The sequence below is a fragment of the Macaca mulatta genome, chromosome 9 (genome assembly GCF_049350105.2).
Source record: "Macaca mulatta isolate MMU2019108-1 chromosome 9, T2T-MMU8v2.0, whole genome shotgun sequence".
In the NCBI taxonomy this organism is placed as follows: Eukaryota; Metazoa; Chordata; class Mammalia; order Primates; family Cercopithecidae; genus Macaca; species Macaca mulatta.
This window is the reverse complement of record NC_133414.1, coordinates 140,137,131-140,156,553: the sequence shown is the minus strand read 5'-3', so window position 1 is coordinate 140,156,553 and position 19,423 is coordinate 140,137,131. Positions and strand designations below refer to the sequence as shown.

At 45.2% G+C, this 19,423-nt stretch overlaps 1 protein-coding gene across 2 annotated transcripts in view; it reads left to right on the top strand.

The window, feature by feature from the left end:
- Positions 1-18,701, top strand: part of MKI67 (marker of proliferation Ki-67) — a 31,297-nt gene extending 12,596 nt beyond the window's left edge. For both annotated transcript variants that reach the window (XM_015148454.3, XM_015148453.3), the window contains 8 exons: positions 8-183; positions 1,189-1,501; positions 1,592-1,710; positions 1,820-1,991; positions 4,724-4,879; positions 5,830-12,662; positions 13,852-14,286; positions 16,575-18,701. In XM_015148454.3, coding sequence (XP_015003940.3) covers positions 8-183; positions 1,189-1,501; positions 1,592-1,710; positions 1,820-1,991; positions 4,724-4,879; positions 5,830-12,662; positions 13,852-14,286; positions 16,575-16,640 — 8,270 coding nt within the window. In that variant the 3' untranslated portion in view covers positions 16,641-18,701. The remainder of the gene's footprint in view (positions 1-7; positions 184-1,188; positions 1,502-1,591; positions 1,711-1,819; positions 1,992-4,723; positions 4,880-5,829; positions 12,663-13,851; positions 14,287-16,574) is intronic.
- The last annotated feature ends 722 nt before the right edge of the window (positions 18,702-19,423 follow it).

Sequence of the window (19,423 nt, the reverse complement as noted above, 5' to 3'; positions counted from 1 at the left end):
ACTTTAGATGAGAGTGAGGGAATACCTTTGAAAAGAAGGCGTGTGTCCTTTGGTGGGCACCTAAGACCTGAATTGTTTGATGAAAACTTGCCTCCTAATACGCCTCTCAAAAGGGGAGAAACCCCAACCAAAAGAAAGTCTCTGGTAACGCACACTCCACCTGTCCTGAAGAAAATCATCAAGGTGAGTTGAACAATTAGCATTCCCATTCACATCCAGTGGCTCACACGTCGGGTACATATTCCTTTCCAAATACTGACACAAGTGGAATTATGATGAAGACCTTTATTTATCTATTTATTTACTTATTTATTTATTTGAAGAAACAAGTTTTTAAAAAGACGAAATGAAAGCTCATTGATAACGGGTGCCAGCAAAGGAGCCCCTGGGTCCCTGACCATGGTGCTGATGTGACCAAGTCGGGGGAGTCCTTGATGTTGTCCTTTTCATGCAGAAGTTCCCAGACACTCATGCTTACAGCACTGTGTAATCACCTGCAGGCACCGTCAGAACAACCAATTACAAAGATTCTGGATACATTACCACATTGACCCACAAGGATTGTTTTACTTTCTTTTAGAGTTACAAGGCTATAGTTAAGGCATTTACCTGGTGTAAAGGAAAATCATCAATGGCACACCTAGCTTTTACACCATCAGCTTTGAGAATATTTGCTTACCTCTTCCTTTGCTGTGTTGTCCTTCCTGGGTTTTACACCCCTGGGAACTCATGGCCCTATAGCTCATAACCTTCATAATGGGGCCTGGCCTGTCTTTCTTCTCTTCCCAACAGGAGTGGAAAGTGATGCCTGGCTCCCTTTCCATTTTACACTGGCTCCCAGGGGCAAGCGGCCCTCCTTCCATGTGGGCTGCCGGGCCCTGGGTGCCCACGGCCGGTATTTACTGGGACTGAGATCAGATCCTGCTTGTCTTTCACTGATCAGGACGTTCATTCCACCTTTCTACCTGAAATGACCTCACTTCAGACTTTGCTTGCTTCTGTTTCCTGTTTTTCCTTCAATGACTGAGACAGTCACACCTCTACCATAGTCTTGAAAGACAGTGGCTTAAGCATTTGATGCTTCAAGATTTAAACAGCTGAAATTCTAAATTGAATAGGTTTTTATCAGTCATTCTAGAGATGTTACATCCTTGTTAAAGTTTCTTGTCAACAATTTTGTCTTGTCAGGAACAGCCTCAACCATCAGGAAAACAAGAGTCAACTTCAGAAATCAGTGTGGAAGTGAAGGCACAAAGCTTGGTTAGAAGCCCTCCAGCTCCTAGTCCTAGGAAAACTCCAGTTGCCAATGATCAACGCCGCAGGTCCTGCAAAGCAGCCCCTGCTTCCAGCAGCAGATCTCAGACAGAGGTTCCTAAGAGAGGAGGGAGAAAGAGCGGCAACCTGCCTTCAAAGAGAGCATCTATCAGCCGAAGTCAACATGATATTTTACAGATGATATGTTCCAAAAGAAGAAGTGGTGCTTCGGAAGCCAATCTAATTGGTTAGTCTTGCGTTAGAACACGTATATTAAGGTGAATTGTTTCATGAATGCTAGTTTTTGAAAAGTTTCGTCATCTTTTTCCTTTGACAGTTGCAAAATCATGGGCAGATGTAGTAAAACTTGGTGCAAAACAAACACAAACTAAACTCATAAAACATGGTCCTCAAAGGTCAATGAACAAAAGGCAAAGAAGACCTGCTACTCCGAAGGTAGGGGCCTCACTGTATGCTGCTTTACACATCCGGGTGTCATGGAAGCTTGCATTCAGTGTGGATTCACGCTTTAATGTCCTGTTTACCTCCTTCCTATTTTCCACAGAAGCCTGTGGGCGAAGTTCACAGTCAATTTAGTACAGGCCATGCAAACTCTCCTTGTACCATAATAATAGGGAAGGCTCATACTGAAAAAGTACATGTGCCTGCTCGACCCTACAGAATGCTCAACAACTTTGTTTCCAACCAAAAAATGGACTTTAAGGAAGATCTTTCAGGTAAAAACATAGCCTTAGATCTTATAAATCTTTTGACTCTACTGTTTTTTACTGTGTTAATGTTTGTTTTGCTAACTATGTTCATCTGCTGTGAAAGGGATTATAAAAAACGACTGAGTCACCTTTCTGGGGTCTTAGTGTTCAGGGAAGACAAAGCTGGTTTGGCTTGTAAGGACAAGTCTCTACTAATTTTTGGGATCACGTGTCCTGCGTGAAATAGGTGTGGAAATGTCAAATGCATATCTTTACCCTGGAGAGCAGCGTATACATAGAAAGCTGGAAGGTGCTTTGCAGTGAAGAGAGTTAACTTGTTATACCTGCAGCTACACTAATAGTTTATCCCAGGTGTGGACCAGTTGTTTTTGAGCGATATTCTGCTTCTTCAGGATTTACTTTCTAGGTAGCTTAACTTTCTTGAAAGAAAGCCCTATGAGAAGATTCCCATAAACAATTGATTGTTGAAGAAATGTTTCCACTCGATTCCCACTCTGGGTAAATTGTGGCTTGACTTGTGTAATTTAAAGTGGGAATGGCCAGCACGGTGGCTCACGCGTGTAATTCCAGCACTTTGGGAGGCCGAGGTGGGCGGATCACCTGAGGTCCGGAGTTTGAGACCATCCTGGCCAACATGGTGAAACCCCGTCTCTACTAAAAATACAAAATTAGCTGGGTGTGGTAGTGCATGTCTGTAGTCCCAGCTACTCGGGAGGCTGAGGCAGGAGAATCACTTGAACCCAGGAGACAGAGGTTGTGGTGAGCCGAGATTGCGACATTGTACTCCAGCCTGGGCAACAGGAGCGAAACTCCGCCTCAAAAAATTAAAAAATAAAATAAAGTGGGGATGGTGGCAGGAGAGCGATTGTAGGTTTTGTGTTGTATAATTTGTCCAGTAGTTTTTACCGTGTACTATTTGGAAGGGTGGTGAGAGTTGAATTGAACAGGGGGAACCTCATTTTTGTTTTCTAGCAAATTGAGTTGTAAGAGTTGTACTCCTCCGTAATGGATGCAACATACCCTCTGATGAGTCATATTCGGATCAGTTCATTAATCTTTTTTAAAAAACCAAGAAGACAAAAATACAAGACCAAAACAAAAAATATAGATATGTATATATGAGTATTCTTGTAAATTATGAACATGTATGAATGTTCTAATATGTGTGTTACAAAATGTTAAAAACAAACCCTCAAAAATACTTTCTAGGAAAAACAAAATGCTAAATACTCAGTGTGTGGGACAGTGGATTGTCCCCAGCATCCCAGCGTTCTTTGTTTTTCTTTTTTTTTTTTTTTTTTGAGACAGTGTCTCTCTCAGTCACCAGACTGGAGTGCAGTGGCACAATCTCAGCTCACTGCAGCCTCCAACTCCCAGGTTCAAGCAATTCTCCTGCCTCAGCCTCCCAAGTAGCTGGGACTACAGGTGTGTGCCACCACACCCAGCTGATTTTTGTATTTTTAGTAGAGATAGGGTTTCACCATGTTGGCCAGGCTGGTCTGTATCTCCTGACCTCGTTAATCTGCTCACCTCAGCCTCCCAAAGTGCTGGGATTATAGGCGTGAGCCATCACGCCTGGCCCGTTCTTTCTTTTAAGATGGTTTCCTAGAGTCAAGCAGTTCTCACCTGTTAGTATGAGTGAATTTCATTACAAAACATTAGCATCTGCTGAAGACTAAATCCTAGGCATTTTATGTAGAAGGGGAGATTTTTGTGAATGGACTGGTTTGGAAGGGAGTTTTCAGAACAGGCTTCCCCTGAACATTTTGCGTATGACTGCCAGGTTGAAATAGCACTTGCATCCAGTGAGGCCAGAATGATACAAGTAAGGAGGACATGAGATGATAAGAGTTTTGCAGAGTTGAACTTCTATATAAATTGCTTTGTTATTATTTTTTTCCTGAGATTATATCAGTACTACTTTTTTTTGGTGTTAAAATGTTACCTGCAGCTACACTAGTAGTTTATCCCAGGTGTGGACCAGTTGTTATTGAGCAATATTTTGCTTCTTCAGGATTTACTTCCTAGGTGGCTTAACTTTCTTAAAGCCCTATGAGAAGATTCCCGTAAACAATTGATTGTTGAAGAAATGTTTCCACTCGATTCCCACTCTCAGTAAATTGTAGCCTGACTTGTGTAATTTAAAGTGGGGATGGCCGGCACGTTGGCTCACGTCTATAATCCCAGCACTTTGGGAGGCTGAGGCCTCCTATCATTCCAAATGGAATGATAATGATATAAAATTTAAAAAAATATATATTATTACTTGACAGTACTAAAAATGGGCAGCTCTTTGTCATTGTCTAAAATGTGGGCACATGTTATTTGTATTTTAAACCTAGAACTGAGCACCCAAGACTTTGAGAAGCATGAAGGCATTTGGCCTCTAGATCCCAGCATGGAGGCCCGTGGGTCTCAGGAGCCTATCACCAGCTTCCGTGCTCCAGAGCTCAGGTGTGGGGTCTAGTTAGAAGGACCACAGAGGTCAACTAACTTCATTTGTTTCCTTTCCAAGAAAAGCAAAGCAAAGAACATAACATATCTTCTCTTTGCTTTCTTTTTTACAAAATGAGTACATTATTGATGGAATCACCCTTTTAATGAGGCCTATGTACCAGGAATTCAAGGGAGGAATCTGCTGTTATTTCCCACCATTTGCATGTTACATGTGAGGACTGGGATGGTTGTTTGCATGTTAGCAATATGTCAATCACTTTTCATATGTCTTCATGTAACAGGAATAGCTGAAATGTTCAAGACCCCAGTGAAGGAGCAACCACAGTTGACAAGCACATGTCATGTCGCTATTTCAAATTCAGAGAATTTGCTTGGAAAACAAGTTCAAGCAACTAATTCAGGAGAAGAACCTCTGCTGCCCACCTCAGAGAGTTTTGGTCGGTTTCCTTGTTTCCTACCACTGTGATGTTTTGGGATAGGAACATACAGTATTATGTTTTTAGAAGCAGTATGATATTACTTCTCTAAAAGAAATGTTCCTGGCAGAAAATACCATGTCCGTCTTCTCTGTTGTAATTGAAAGGGAGATTTCAATCAGCAGTTGAACTAACATTGGCATTCATTGACTTACATAGAAAGAAAGACTCCGTTAATGTGTGTAAATGACCTGTGTACACTTTTGGCTTCTTTATTATAAGTAACCAGGGAGACATAGCAAAAAAGTATAATGGTGTCTCACCATATTTACATATAAATTACTCAAATTCAAAATTATTGCCAATTACAAAACAAAAGATAACAGTTTGTATACTGTACAATTATTCCTGCTAACCTTCTAGGTGGGAGCAGGCCCGGGATGAGTGTGAGATGGGAGATGAGAATCTGTCTAATCTCTCATTTGGCACTGGTCACTGTGTTCCTGTCATAGAGGGAACAGCTTGCTACCCTGAAGATGTTTGTGGTAGGTAAATATTTCCTGTGTAATATGGACCCTAACCACACAAGGATAATCCATGTTATTTTATTGGTGATTTAAGGCAAGAAACAACTGTTTGTTTCTGATGTTTGAAGGAAAAAATGCCTATATTTACGTCAATGACACAGGGCATGGCAACCTTTGGAGGATCCTTCTTAAGCAATATTTTTACCTTCTATAATCATTTCAGCATCCAACTTGCTTAATGATGACCCCACTACAGCACCAAATAATATTATTCTTAATTGTGCATGGCTCTAATAAAACAGATTTATAGACACATAAGTAGCCTCGTTGTTAAGTGAATACAAAGCTGAATATTTATTTTTTTACTATATTTTATGAGGCTATAATACTCGATTGACATGAGACACTAATAGAATGTATTTATTGTATATGTTTTTATTTCAGGAGGAAATGCGTTCTTCAGTGCACAGAATTCAGCAAAACAGCCATCTGATAAATGCTCTGCAAGCCCTCCCTTAAGACGGCAGTCTATTAGAGAAAATGGAAATATAGCAAAAACTCCCAGGAACACCTACAAAATAACTTCCGTGGAGACGAAAACTTCAGATACTGAGACAGAGCCTTCAAAAACAGTATCCATCGTAAACAAGTTAAGAAGGTCTATGGAGTTCAGAAGTATACAGAAGCTACCTATAGAAAGTAAGAGTGAAGAAACAAATACAGACATTGTTGAGCGCATCCTAAAAAGATGTCAGAAGGCAACACTACTACAACAAAGGAGAGAAGGAGAGATGAAGGAAATAGAAAGACCTTTTGAGACATATAAGGAAAATATTGAATTAAAAGAAAATGATGAAAAGACGAAAGCAGTGAAGAGATCAAGAAGAACTTGGGGTCCGAAATGTGAACCAACGTCTGATCTGACAGACCTCAAGAGCTTGCCTGATACAGAACACACGAAAGACACGGCATGTGGCCAGGATCTCCTCCAAACCCAAGATCATGCCAAGGCAGCAAAGAGTGAGAAGGGCAAAATCACTAAAATGCCCTGCCAGTCATTACAACCAGAACGAATAAACACCCCAACACACATAAAACAACAGCTGAAGGCATCCCTGGGGAAAGTGGGTGTGAAAGAAGAGCTCTTAGCAGTCGGCAAGCTCACACGGACGTCAGAGGAAACCACGCGCACACACAGAGAGCCAGCAGAAGATGGCAAGAACATCAGAATGTTTAAGGAGTCTCCAAAGCAGATCCTGGACCCAGCAGCCTGTGTAACTGGAATGAAGAAGTGGCCAAGAACGCCTAAGGAAGAGGTGCGATCACTAGAAGACCTGGCCGGCTTCAAAGAGCTCTTCCAGACACCAGGTCCCACTGAGGAATCAATGACTAAAGAGAAAACTACCAAAATAGCCTGCAATTCTCCACGACCAGAATCAGTGGACACTCCAACAAGCACAAGGCAACGGCCTAAGAGAGGTCTCAGGAAAGCAGATGTAGAGGAAGAATTCTTAGCACTCAGGAAACTAACACCATCAGCAGGGAAAACCATGCACACACCCAAACCAACAGGAGGTGATGAGAAAGATATTAAAGCTTTTATGGGAACTCCAGTGCAGAAACTGGACCTGCCAGGAACTTTACCTGGCAGCAAGAGACAGCTGCAAACTCCCAAGGGAAAGGCCCAGGCTCTAGAAGACCTGGCTGGCTTTAAAGAACTATTCCAGACTCCTGTTCTTACTGAGGAATTAGTGGCTGCCGGCAAAACCACTAAAATATCCTGCAAATCTCCACAGCCAGACCCAGTGGACACCCCAACAAGCACAAAGCAACGGCCCAAGAGAAGTCTCAGGAAAGCAGATGTAGAGGGAGAATTCTTAGCATTCAGGAAACTAACACCGGCAGCCGGCAAAGCCATGCACATACCTAAACCAGCAGTAGGTGAAGAGAAAGGCATCAACACATTTGTGGGAACTCCAGTGCAGAAACTGGACCTGACAGAGAACTTAACTGGCAACAAGAGATGGCCACATACTCCTAAGGAAAAGGCCCAGGCTCTGGAAGACCTGACTGGCTTTAAAGAGCTCTTCCAGACACCTGGTCATACTGAGGAAGCAGTGGCTGCTGGCAAAACTACTAAAATGCCCTGCAAATCTTCTCCACCAGAATTAGCAGACACCCCAACAAGCACAAGAAGGCAGCCCAAGACACCTTTGGGGAAAAGGGATGTACAGAAAGAGCTCTCAGCCCTGAAGAAGCTCACACAGACCACACACACAGACAAAGTACCAGAAGGTGAGGATAAAAGCATCAAAGCGTTTAAGGAAACTGCAAAACAGAGACTGGACCCAGCAGCAAGTGTAACTGGTAGCAAGAGGCAGCCGAGAACTCCTAAGAGAAAAGCCCAACCCCTAGAAGACCTGGCTGGCTTGAAAGAGCTCTTCCAGACACCAATATGCACTGACAAGCCCACGACTCATGAGAAAACTACCAAAATAGCCTGCAGATCTCCACAACCAGACCCAGTGGACACACCAACAAGCTCCAAGCCACAGTCCAAGAGAAGTCTCAGGAAAGTGGATGTAGAAGAAGAATTCTTAGCACTCAAGAAACGAACGCCATCAGCAGGCAAAGCCATGCACATACCCAAACCAGCAGTAAGTGATGAGAAAAATATCAATGCATTTGTGGGAACTCCAGTGCAGAAACTGGACCTCCCAGAGAACTTAACTGGCAGCAAGAGACGGCTACAAACTCCCAAGGAAAAGGCCCAGGCTCTAGAAGACCTGTCTGGCTTTAAAGAGCTCTTCCAGACACCAAGTCACACTGAGGAATCAATGACTAATGATAAAACTGCCAAAGTAGCCTGCAAATCTTCACAACCAGACCCAGACAAAACCCCAGCAAGCTCCAAGGGACGGCTGAAGACATCCCTGGGGAAAGTGGGCGTGAAAGAAGAGCTCCGAGCAGTTGGCGAGCTCACACAGACATCAGGGGAGACTACACACACACACACAGAGCCAACAGGAGATGGTAAGAGCATCAAAGCATTTATGGAGTCTCCAAAGCAGATCTTAGATTCAGCAGCAAGTCTAACTGGCAGCAAGAGGCAACCGAGAACGCCTAAGGGAAAGTCTGAAGTCCGTGAAGACCTGGCCGGCTTCAAAGAGCTCTTCCAGACACCTGGTCACACTAAGGAATCAATGACTAACGAAAAAACTACCAAAATATCCTACAGATCTTCACAACCAGACCCGGTGGACACCCCAACAAGCTCCAAGCCACAGCCCAAGAGAAGTCTCAGGAAAGCAGATGTTGAAGAAGAATTTTTAGCATTTAGGAAACGAACACCATCAGCAGACAAAGCCATGCACACACCCAAACCAGCAGGAGGTGAAGAGAAAGACATCAACACATTTACGGGAACTCCAGTGCAGAAACTAGACCTGCCAGAAAATTTACCTGGCAGCAAGAGACGGCTACAAACTCCTAAGGAAAAGGCTCAGACTCTAGAAGACCTGACTGGGTTCAGAGAGCTTTTCCAGACACCATGCACTGATAACCCCACGACTGATGAGAAAACTACCAAAATACTCTGCAAATCTCCACAACCGGACCCAGTGGACACCCCAACAAGCACAAAACAACGGCCCAAGAGAAGCCTCAAGAAAGCAGACGTAGAGGAAGAATTTTTAGCATTCAGGGAACTAACACCATCAGCAGGCAAAGCCATGCACACGCCTAAACCAGCAGTAGGTGAAGAGAAAGTCATCAACACATTTGTGGGGACTCCAGTGCAGAAACTGGACCTGCCAGGAAATTTACCTGGCAGCAAGAGATGGCCACAGACTACTAAAGAAAAGGCCAAGGCTCTAGAAGACCTGGCTGGCTTCAAAGAGCTCTTCCAGACACCAAGTCACACTGAGAAATCAATGACTGACGACAAAATCACAGAAGTATACTGCAATTCACAACCAGACCCAGTCAAAACCCCAACAAGCTCCAAGCGACGACTCAAGACATCCTTGGGGAAAGTAGGCGTGAAAGAAGAGGTCCTACCAGTCAGCAAACTCACACAGACGTCAGGGAAGACCACGCAGACACACAGAGAGACAGCAGGAGATGGAAAGAGCATCAAAGTGTTTAAGGAATCTGCAAAGCAGATGCTGGACCCAGCAAACTATGGAACTGGGATGAAGAGGTGGCCAAGAACACCTAAGGAAGAGGCGCGATCACTAGAAGACCTGGCCGGCTTCAAAGAGCTCTTCCAGACACCAGGTCCCACTGAGGAATCAACGACTGATGACAAAACTACCAAAATAGCCTGCAAATCTCCACCACCAGAATCAGTGGACACCCCAACAAGCACAAGAAGGCGGCCCAAAACGCCTTTGGGGAAAAGGGATGTAGAGAAAGAGCTCTCAGCCCTGAAGAAGCTCACACAGACCACACACACAGACAAAGTACCAGAAGGTGAGGATAAAAGCATCAAAGCGTTAAAGGAAACTGCAAAACAGAGACTGGACCCAGCAGCAAGTGTAACTGGTAGCAAGAAGCAGCTGAGAACTCCTAAGAGAAAAGCCCAACCCCTAGAAGACCTGGCTGGCTTGAAAGAGCTCTTTCAGACACCACTATGCACTGACAAGCCCACGACTCATGAGAAAACTACCAAAATAGCCTGCAGATCTCCACAACCAGACCCAGTGGACACCCCAACAATCTTCAAGCCACAGTCCAAGAGAAGTCTCAGGAAAGCAGATGTAGAGGAAGAATTCTTAGCACTCAGGAAGCTAACACCGTCAGTAGGGAAAGCCATGCACACGCCCAAACCATCAGGAGGCAATGAGAAAGACATGAAAGCATTTCTGGGAACTCCAGTGCAGAAATTGGACCTGCCAGGAAATTTACCTCGCAGCAAGAGATGGCCACAAACTCCTAAGGAAAAGGCCCAGCCTCTGGAAGATCTGACTGGCTTCAAAGAGCTCTTCCAGACACCAGGCACTGACAAGCCCACGACTGATGAGAAAACTACCAAAATGCCCTGCAAATCTCCACAACCAGACCCAGCAGACACCCCAGCAAGCACAAAGCAACAGCCCAAAAGAAGTCTCAGGAAAGCAGACGTAGAGGAAGAATTTTTAGCACTCAGGAAACTAACGCCGTCAGCAGGCAAAGCCATGGACACACCCAAACCAGCAGTAAGTGATGAGAAAAATAACACATTTATGGAAATTCTAGTGCAGAACCTGGACCTGCCAGGAAATTTACCTGGCAGCAAGAGACGGCCACAAACTCCTAAGGAAAAGGCTGAGGCTCTAGAAGACCTGGCTGGCTTCAAAGAGCTCTTCCAGACACCAGGTCACACTGAGGAATCAATGACTGATGACAAAATGACAGAAGTATCATGCAAATCTCCACAGCCAGAGTCATTCAAAACCTCAAGAAGCTCCAAGCAAAGGCTCAAGATATCCCTGGTGAAAGTGGACATGAAAGAAGAGCCCCTAGCGGTCAACAAGCTCACACGGACGTCAGGGAAGACTACGCAAACACACACACAGCCAACAGGAGATAGTAAGAGCATCAAAGCATTTAAGGAGTCTCCAAAGCAGATCCTGGACCCAGCAGCAAATGTAACTGGTAGCAAGAGGCAGCTGAGAACTCGTAAGGAAAAGGCCAGTGCTCTAGAAGACCTGACTGGCTTCAGAGAACTCTTCCCAGCACCAGGTCACACTGAACAGTCAATGACTGTTGACAAAAACACAACAATGCCCTGCAAATCTCCCCCAGCAGAACCAGCAGACACTGCCACGAGCACAAAGAGATACCCCAAGACACGTCTCAGGAAAGAAGTGAAAGAGGAGCTCTCAGCACTTGAGAGGCTCACACAAACATCAGGGCAAAGCACACACACACACAAAGAATTAGCAAGTGGTGATGAAGGCATCAAAGTATTTAAACAACGTGCAAAGAAGAAACCGAACCCAGTAGAAGAGGAACCCAGCAGGAGAAGGCCAAGAGCACCTAAGGAAAAGGCCCAACCCCTAGAAGACCCGGCCGGCTTCAAAGAGCTCTCTGAACCATCAGGTCACACTCAGGAACCACTGACTGCTGGCAAAGCCACTAAAATACCCTGCAAATCTCCCCCAGTAGAAGTAGTAGACACCACAGCAAGCACAAGGAGGCATCTCAGGACACGTGTGCAGAAGGTACAAGTAAAAGAAGAGCCTTCAGCAGTTAAGTTCACACAAACATCAGGGGGAACCACGGACGCAGATAAAGAACCAGTAGGTGAAGATAAAGGCATCAAAGCAGTGAAGGAATCTGCAAAACAGACACTGGCTCCAGCAGCAAGTGTAACTGGCAGCAGGAGACGGCCAAGAGCACCCAGGGAAAATGCCCAAGCCCTAGAGGACCTGGCTGACTTCAAAGACCCAGCACCGGGTCACACTGAAGAATCAATGACTGATGACAAAACCACTAAAATACCCTGCAAATCATCACCAGAACTAGTAGACACTGCAACAAGTTCAAAGAGACGGCCCAGGACACGTGCCCAGAAAGTAGCAGTGAAGGAGGAGCTGTTAGCAGTCGGCAGTCTCACACAAACATCAGGGGAGACCGCGCACACCGACAAAGAGCCGGTAGGCGAGGACAAAGGCATGAAAGCATTTAAGCAACCTGTAAAGCGGAAGCTGGACGCAGAAGATGTAATTGGCAGCAGGAGACGGCCAAGAGCACCTAAGGAAAAGGCCCAACCCCTAGAAGATCTGGCCAGCTTCCCAGAGCTCTCTCCAACACCAGGCCACACTGAGGAACTGGCAAATGGTGCTGCTGATAGCTTTACAAGCGCTCCAAAGAAAACACCTGACAGTGGAAAACCTCTAAAAACATCCAGAAGAGTTCTTCGGGCCCCTAAAGTAGAACCCGTGGCAGACCTGGTAAGTACCACAGACCCTGTAAAATCACAGAGCAAAAGCAACACTTCCCTGCCCCCACTGCCCTTCAAGAGCGGAGGTGGCAAAGATGGAAGCGCCACAGGAACCAAGAGGCTGCGCTGCATGCCTGCGCCGGAGGAGATCACGGAGGAGCTGCCAGCCAGCAAGAAGCAGAGGGTTGCTCCCAGGGCGAGAGGCAAATCACCGGAACCCATGGTCATCATGAAGAGAAGTTTGAGGACTTCTGCAAAAAGAATTGAACCTGTGGTAGAGCTGAACAGCAACAACATGAAAACCAACAAAGAGGAACACAAATTACAAGACTCGGTCCCTGAAAATAAGGTGAGAGGAAGTATTACAACATCACCCAATATCATCCTGGATAGTTGTCAGTTTCTGTGTTATACTTTGCATGTAACCTGACATTATAAGTGGTTATCATGGCCGGGCGCGGTGGCTCACGCCTGTAATCCCAGCACTTTGGGAGGCCGAGGCGGGCGGATCACAAGGTCAGGAGATCGAGACCATCCTGGCTAACACTGTGAAACCCCGTCTCTACTAAAAATGCAAAAAATTAGCCGGGCGAGGCGGCGGGCGCCTGTAGTCCCAGCTACTCGGGAGGCTGAGGCAGGAGAATGGCGTGAACCCGGGAGGCGGAGCTTGCAGTGAGCCGAGATCGCGCCACTGCACTCCAGCCTGGGCGACTAAGCGAGACTGTCTCAAAAAAAAAAAAAAAAAATAAGTGGTTATTTCCCAAATGGGTTTCATTTAACACAGTGAACAACTGCAGGCCATGGTAAAGAATCTTCTTGGGACCTATAAAGGGAACAGACTAATTTGGGAAAAGAACGAGTCAAAAATGATAAAATGATTAATGCAAACTTAGAAGAGTTTCTCAAGAGCCAAATGAGTAATGTTCATCTTCATATGTTTGAAAAATTGATCAGAGGATAGGTGGGTGGTTCAGTTCTATGTTCTAGATACTGTCACCAAGACCAGGACTGGGTTAAAAATAATATCTATGTCACTATTTTAACTATCAGAACAATATCGATAGGGAGTGTGTATTCTTGAGAAGGGGGGAACTGTCTGGACTGTTAGAGAGGTTCCTACTGCATCCGGAGAAGTTTGGGGAAACTCCAGAAATGGTAATTTCCTATTCTGCCTTAGCAGTGATGGTTAAAGGAATAGGAGTTCATTTACTCTCTGTAAATGAATGAATAATGGAGCTTCTTTCTATAAACTGTAAAAATTAGAGTTGATATATGTCTTTTTAGGCATTGTTATTGAAATTTATCCTGAATGCCTTATTTGTAATTTGTCAGCAGAGACAGTCATTTCTCCATAGGAACAAAGTACCAAGGCATTACCTTGACTATCTTAGATGACAGGTTTCTTAGAAAATTCATCAGTGAGTAATTTTCAAATGATTTCTCCTTTTAGTTTACTATTGTTGATTGTTCTCCCTGTTGAATTTTGAATTTGTTTTACTAATTATTGGAATTCTGTGGATGTCTTCTCATTTCTTTAGGGAATATCCCTGCGCTCCAGACGCCAAAATAAGACTGATGTAGAACAGCAAATAACTGAGGTCCTGGTATTAGCAGAAAGAATAGAAATAAACAGAAATGAAATGAAGACCTCCCCAGAGATGGACATTCAGAATCCAGATGACGGAGCCTGGAAACCCATACCTAGAGGCAAAGTCAGTGAAAACAAAAGGTGCTTGAGGTCTGTGAGACCGAATAAGAGCTCCCAGCCTAAGGTGGCAGAGGAGAGCGGAGGGCAGAAGAGCGCAGGGGTTCTCATGCAGAATCAGGAAGGGAAAGGAGAAGCAGGAAATTCAGACTCCATGTGTTTGAGATCAAGAAAGACGAAAAGCCAGTCTGCAGCAAGCACTTTGGAGAGTGAATCTGTGCAGAGAGTAACGCGGAGTGTCAAGAGGTGTGCAGAAAATCCAAAGAAGGTAAGCTATTTACTGTTTTCCGTTTTTAGAAGAGACAGTGTTTTGATCTATTTTTTTGCCCAAGGTTGCAAAGGCAAACAAAAAGCATTATTTTCAACAGCCCTCTGCCAGCTCCCAGTTACATTCATGGAAGGAGCATTATCCTAAGACATACGTTTTGTCATTTTAGTTATATTTTGTTGTGTCTGCTTTGGGGATTCCACTTCAAATAGCAAATTCACATTATGAAGACTTTCTTCAGAAAGAAAAGGAATTTGTCTAGTGGCTAATTGACTGCTTATGATGTACCTCATGATACAATTGCAGGTAGCTGTCTTCAGCCTTTCTGTAGTTCAAAAACACCTATTGAAACAGAAAAGTTCTTCCCCCCCCCCAAAAAAAACAAACTATTGAAACAGAAAAATGTCCAAGGAATTCTTTGGAAAGGTAGAAGGAACAGAGGTTGGGGTGGCCCTGAGACACACGCTGACTATGTGAGAATTCCTGATCAGTGGGGAGTGCTTCTGCCCTCCAACCCCCCTCTAGCCAGAGACTATCTAAGCTAATGAGCTTTAAGTGCTACTGAACTCACATCAAGTTTAGCCACACATAATTACAAGCATGTGGACAAATCGATAAGAATGATTAGATTCCATTAGTGTTCTTCTGGGGAATACTTGATTTAGCTAAAATAAAAATAGGTTGAATTGCTCCCTGTTTGTGAGTGGTATAAGTGTAATTCTTAGCACACACAAAATTTGGACCTAAAACTACCATATTGTGAGTTCAGCAAACGAAACTGGTGTAGCAATAACCTCTTCAGATACAGAATTCTGGCAAGTACAGCTGTCCAGACAGACCTTCAGCACAAATCAGGAAGCTTCAACTGCCGAGAAGAGGAAAGATTCCCCAATACCTGCTGCATAGCCAGGCAGCCAGTGGAGGCGGAGGGCTTGTGTGTCTGGATGGTGGGCAGGAAGTCCTAGTGGGGAGATGCCCATAGACTGTTCCAGAGAGGGAAGAGGGGAGGCTCAACAAGGACACTGATGCCCACACAGGTGTCCTAAGTCAGAGACTACTTCTGGGGCAGGCTGGAAGCAGAAGACATCTGACAGTGCCAGACGAGGTCCTAGAGACCACAGGGACACCAGGGATGCAACAGCTGATGTGGGTGAGCACGTTCACCCGTCCATCTTACAATAAAACACAGGCTCTAGGCGCTCACCAAATTCACAGTCTGGAAGGTGCTGCTTCATCAGAATGAAACAAAAGAAGGGTGAAAGCAAATCTTTTAACTAGGGTGATACCTAAACACAGAGCAACCAGGCCCAAGACTGAGCCAGGCCCGGTGTGTTCTGCCAGGCGCGTTCCAGCCTCTTCTCACACACAAGCACCCAGGAGACGTCCAACACATACATGCTCCTCTATTGCTGAGTTCTTCGGTGGGTGTCGGTAGTCCTAGAAAATGCATATATAACAGATTTTTTCCAGTAAGAAGCTTATAGCCATGCTTTTCACCATGGTCCCTCCCCCTTAGCCAAGAGGTGAGAACTGCAAGAGTGAAGGCCAAGGCAGGTCCCCTGCGTGCAAGTTGGGGATAGTTCTGTCTTTGGGAGCTGCTTGGTTTATAAGACCCAAAAGACTTAGTCCTGGTTGGATTCACTTTTTCTTTCTTTTTTTTTTTTTTTTTGAGACTGAGTCTGGCTCTGTCACCCAGGCTGGAGTGCAGTGGCCGGATCTCAGCTCGCTGCAAGCTCCGCCTCCCGGGTTTACGCCATTCTCCTGCCTCAGCCTCCCGAGTAGCTGGGACCACAGGCGCCCGCCACCTCGCCTGGCTAGTTTTTTGTATTTTTTAGTAGAGACGGGGTTTCACCGGGTTAGCCAGGATGGTCTCGATCTCCTGACCTCGTGATCCGCCCGTCTCGGCCTCCCAAAGTGCTGGGATTACAGGCTTGAGCCACCGCGCCCAGCCGGATTCACTTTTTCTGAGTGACATTTTTTAGTTTGTGAAAATGTGTGCATTGATGATGAAATTTTGTTTTATTATGTATTAGCTTAAAATGCATTAGGAACTTTTGTATGAAAAGATCACATTATTTAAGTGTAAACTGCATAATAAAAGCAGTTCAAGTCAAAAACAACGTTAATGGAATATATTTTAAAACTTATTTCTAGCCTCAACATTCATTTTCTACAACTAAGGACCAGCATAATACCTAGTAAGCCTTTGACGTTTTGCAGAGGAGGTCGATTACAAAAATGGGTGTTTAAATTACTTAAGAGATCTTTTTTTTTTCCTTCCCACACAGGCTGAGGACATTGTGTACGTCAAGAAAATAAGAACCAGAAGTCACCGGGACAGTGAAGATATTTAACAAAAAAAAATCGAACTGGGAAAAATATAATAAAGTTAGTTTTGTGATAAGTTCTAGTACAGTTTTTCTCATAAATTACAAGTGAATTCTGTAAGTAAGACTGTCAATCTGCTTAAGGGAAGAAAACTTTAGATTTGCTGGGTCTGAATCGGCCTCATAAACTCCACTGGGAGCACTGCTGGGCTCCTGGACTGAGAACAGTTGAACACTGGGGGCTTTGGGAAGGAGTTTGGACCATGCTTTGCTCTCAGCTTTGCGGAATGAAGCCTTGAGGTCTATCATCACCCACAGCCACCCTACAGCAGCCTTAACTGTGACCCTTGCCACACTGTCATTGTTTAAATGTTTGCCTGTGTCCTCCAGGGCACGATGGCAGGAACATCTATGCTCGTCTGTCCCAGCACTGAGCAGGCACTTGGTAAACATGAATGAGAGGGTGAGTGCACCGATGAATGGAGCTTTTAAGATCTGTCTCCAATGGCTAGGCCCAGGGCATTTGCTCCCCACATTAAGGCAATTGGACATCTGCACAGGACAGTCCTATTTTTGGTGTCCTTTCTGAAAATAAAGTGCTTTAGAGAATGACTTGTGAGCACATCTTTAGGGACCAAGAGTGAGTTTCTGTAAGGAGTGACTCATGGCTTGCCTTTGTCTCTCAGGAATACTTTTCTAACTAGGACTGCTCTCACCTGAGACATTCGCCCGCGGAATCTCAGGGTCCCGGGCTGTGGCGCGTCATGACCTCAACCTGGCTCCTCATCTTCTCCAGCTTCCCTGTCGTTGAAAGCTTCAGAAGTTTACTGATTCTGCTCCTGCCTGTTCTCTTTCTGACTCTGACAGCCCAATGCCACCCGGTATATGAAGTGACACCAGTACTCTGAAAAGCATCATCGTCCTTGGAGGGACTGAGCACTCAGCCCTTCAGCCACGATTTCAGGATCGCTTCCTTGTGAGCCGCTGCCTCCAAAATCTCCTTTGAAGCTCAGACATCTTTCTCCAGCTTCAGGCCTGTAGACATAACTGTTGTTCATCTCCATTTACTTTCCAGTTTGTCCCCCCTCCTCTCTGTGTTCCCCAAATCAGAGAATAGCCCACCATCCCCCAGGTCACCTGTCTGGACTCCCCATTCACCCACTTTGCCAGGTGCAGGTGAGGATAACACACCAGACAGGGTAGCTGTCCCCCAGCAAGTGCCCTGTGTGGTCATTGCACCCCCATCTCCACGCTTGTCTCCCCAGTGTCTGGTGGGGAGCCACGTGACACGAATATTCGCTGAATGAATGCAGAAATCAGTGGTACTGACTTGTGCTGTATTGGCTGCCATGATAGTGTTATAACAGCATCATCCATGATCATAAGGGAGAATGACATTCTGCTTGAGGGAGGGAATAGAAGGGCAGGGAGGGGACATCTAAGGGCTTCACAGGGCTGCAAAGAGTACGGGGATTGCGCCAGGGCAGAACAGGGGAGGGTATTCAAGGAGGAGCGGCTCTTAGTGGAGGCACTTTGGAAGGTGTGAGGCATAAATGCTTCCTTCTAGGTAGGCCAACTTCAAAACCTTTAGTAGGAATGTTGCTATGATCAAGTTGTTTTAACACTTCAGACTTAGTAGTAATTATGAACCCTACATAGAGAAAAATTGTATCTAGCTATATGCCTGTGGAGTGGAATATTTTGTTTAGTAGAAAAATCCTTTAGAGTTCAGTTCTAACCAGAAATCTTGCTGAAGTGTGTCAGCACCTTTTCTCACCCTGGTAAGTATAGTATTTCAAGAACATGCTAAGAGTGGTTTTCATTTTCCAGGGCTGTTGACGGATTAGAAACATTCATTCAAGGGCTACCGCTGTGTTTAATAGATGAACACCACTTCCACACAACCCTCTTTCACTTTGTATGGTGGGGAGGGAGGGAGCTGACAAATACTGCCCATTGCCCTGGGCTGACTACATTTGAGAACAAATACCCACCCATTCCCACCATGGCATGGTAACTTCTCTGAGCTTCAGTTTCCAAGTGAATTTCCGTGCGATAGGACATTCCCAATAAATAGAAGCTGTTTTTACTTTTTCGCTTCCCAGGGCCTGTGCGATCTGGTCCCCCAGCCTCTCCTGAGCTTTCTTACTCAACTGTACCCACTGTCTCCTGCCTGCCTTTGGCAGGCATCCCCAGCCAGCACACACTCCCTGCTGTTTTCGCTGCCTGGAACTTTCACTCCGGCCCCACCAAGATCATTGCATCCAGTCCTGAACTCAGCTTAAGGGCGGCTTCCTGCCTGTGGGCTACCTCACCCCATGCCTGTCCTCCAGGCTGGGGCAGGTTCGTAGTTTGCCTGAAATTGTTCTGTACCTCTTTGTAGCACGTAGCATTGTGGACACCAAACCACTAATTGAGTTTCTGGCTCCCCTCCTGGGGTTGTAAGTTTTGTTCATTCATGAGGGCCGACTATGTATTTCCTGGTTACTATATCCCAGTGACCAGCCACAGGAGATGCCCAACAAAGTGTGTGATGAAATGGTCTTAAAACCCATGGTATTTTTATTATAGGGAGAGTGGGGAAAGAAACTAAGTGTGGGTGGGGCAGACAGGCCAGTGTAAGAGAGACTGGTTCATTACGTTCCATTTTCATTTCTACGACTTGACTGGATGGTCATTTTCTCTCTTGGCCAATAAGTCATTGCAGCCACTTTTAGTCCTGCAGGAATGGCCTGCTGTATTTCGAGAACTACCTGCAACCACAGCTGTGTCTGCTTTGTTGGAACAGAGGTGCTGAGTTGAGGGACGGG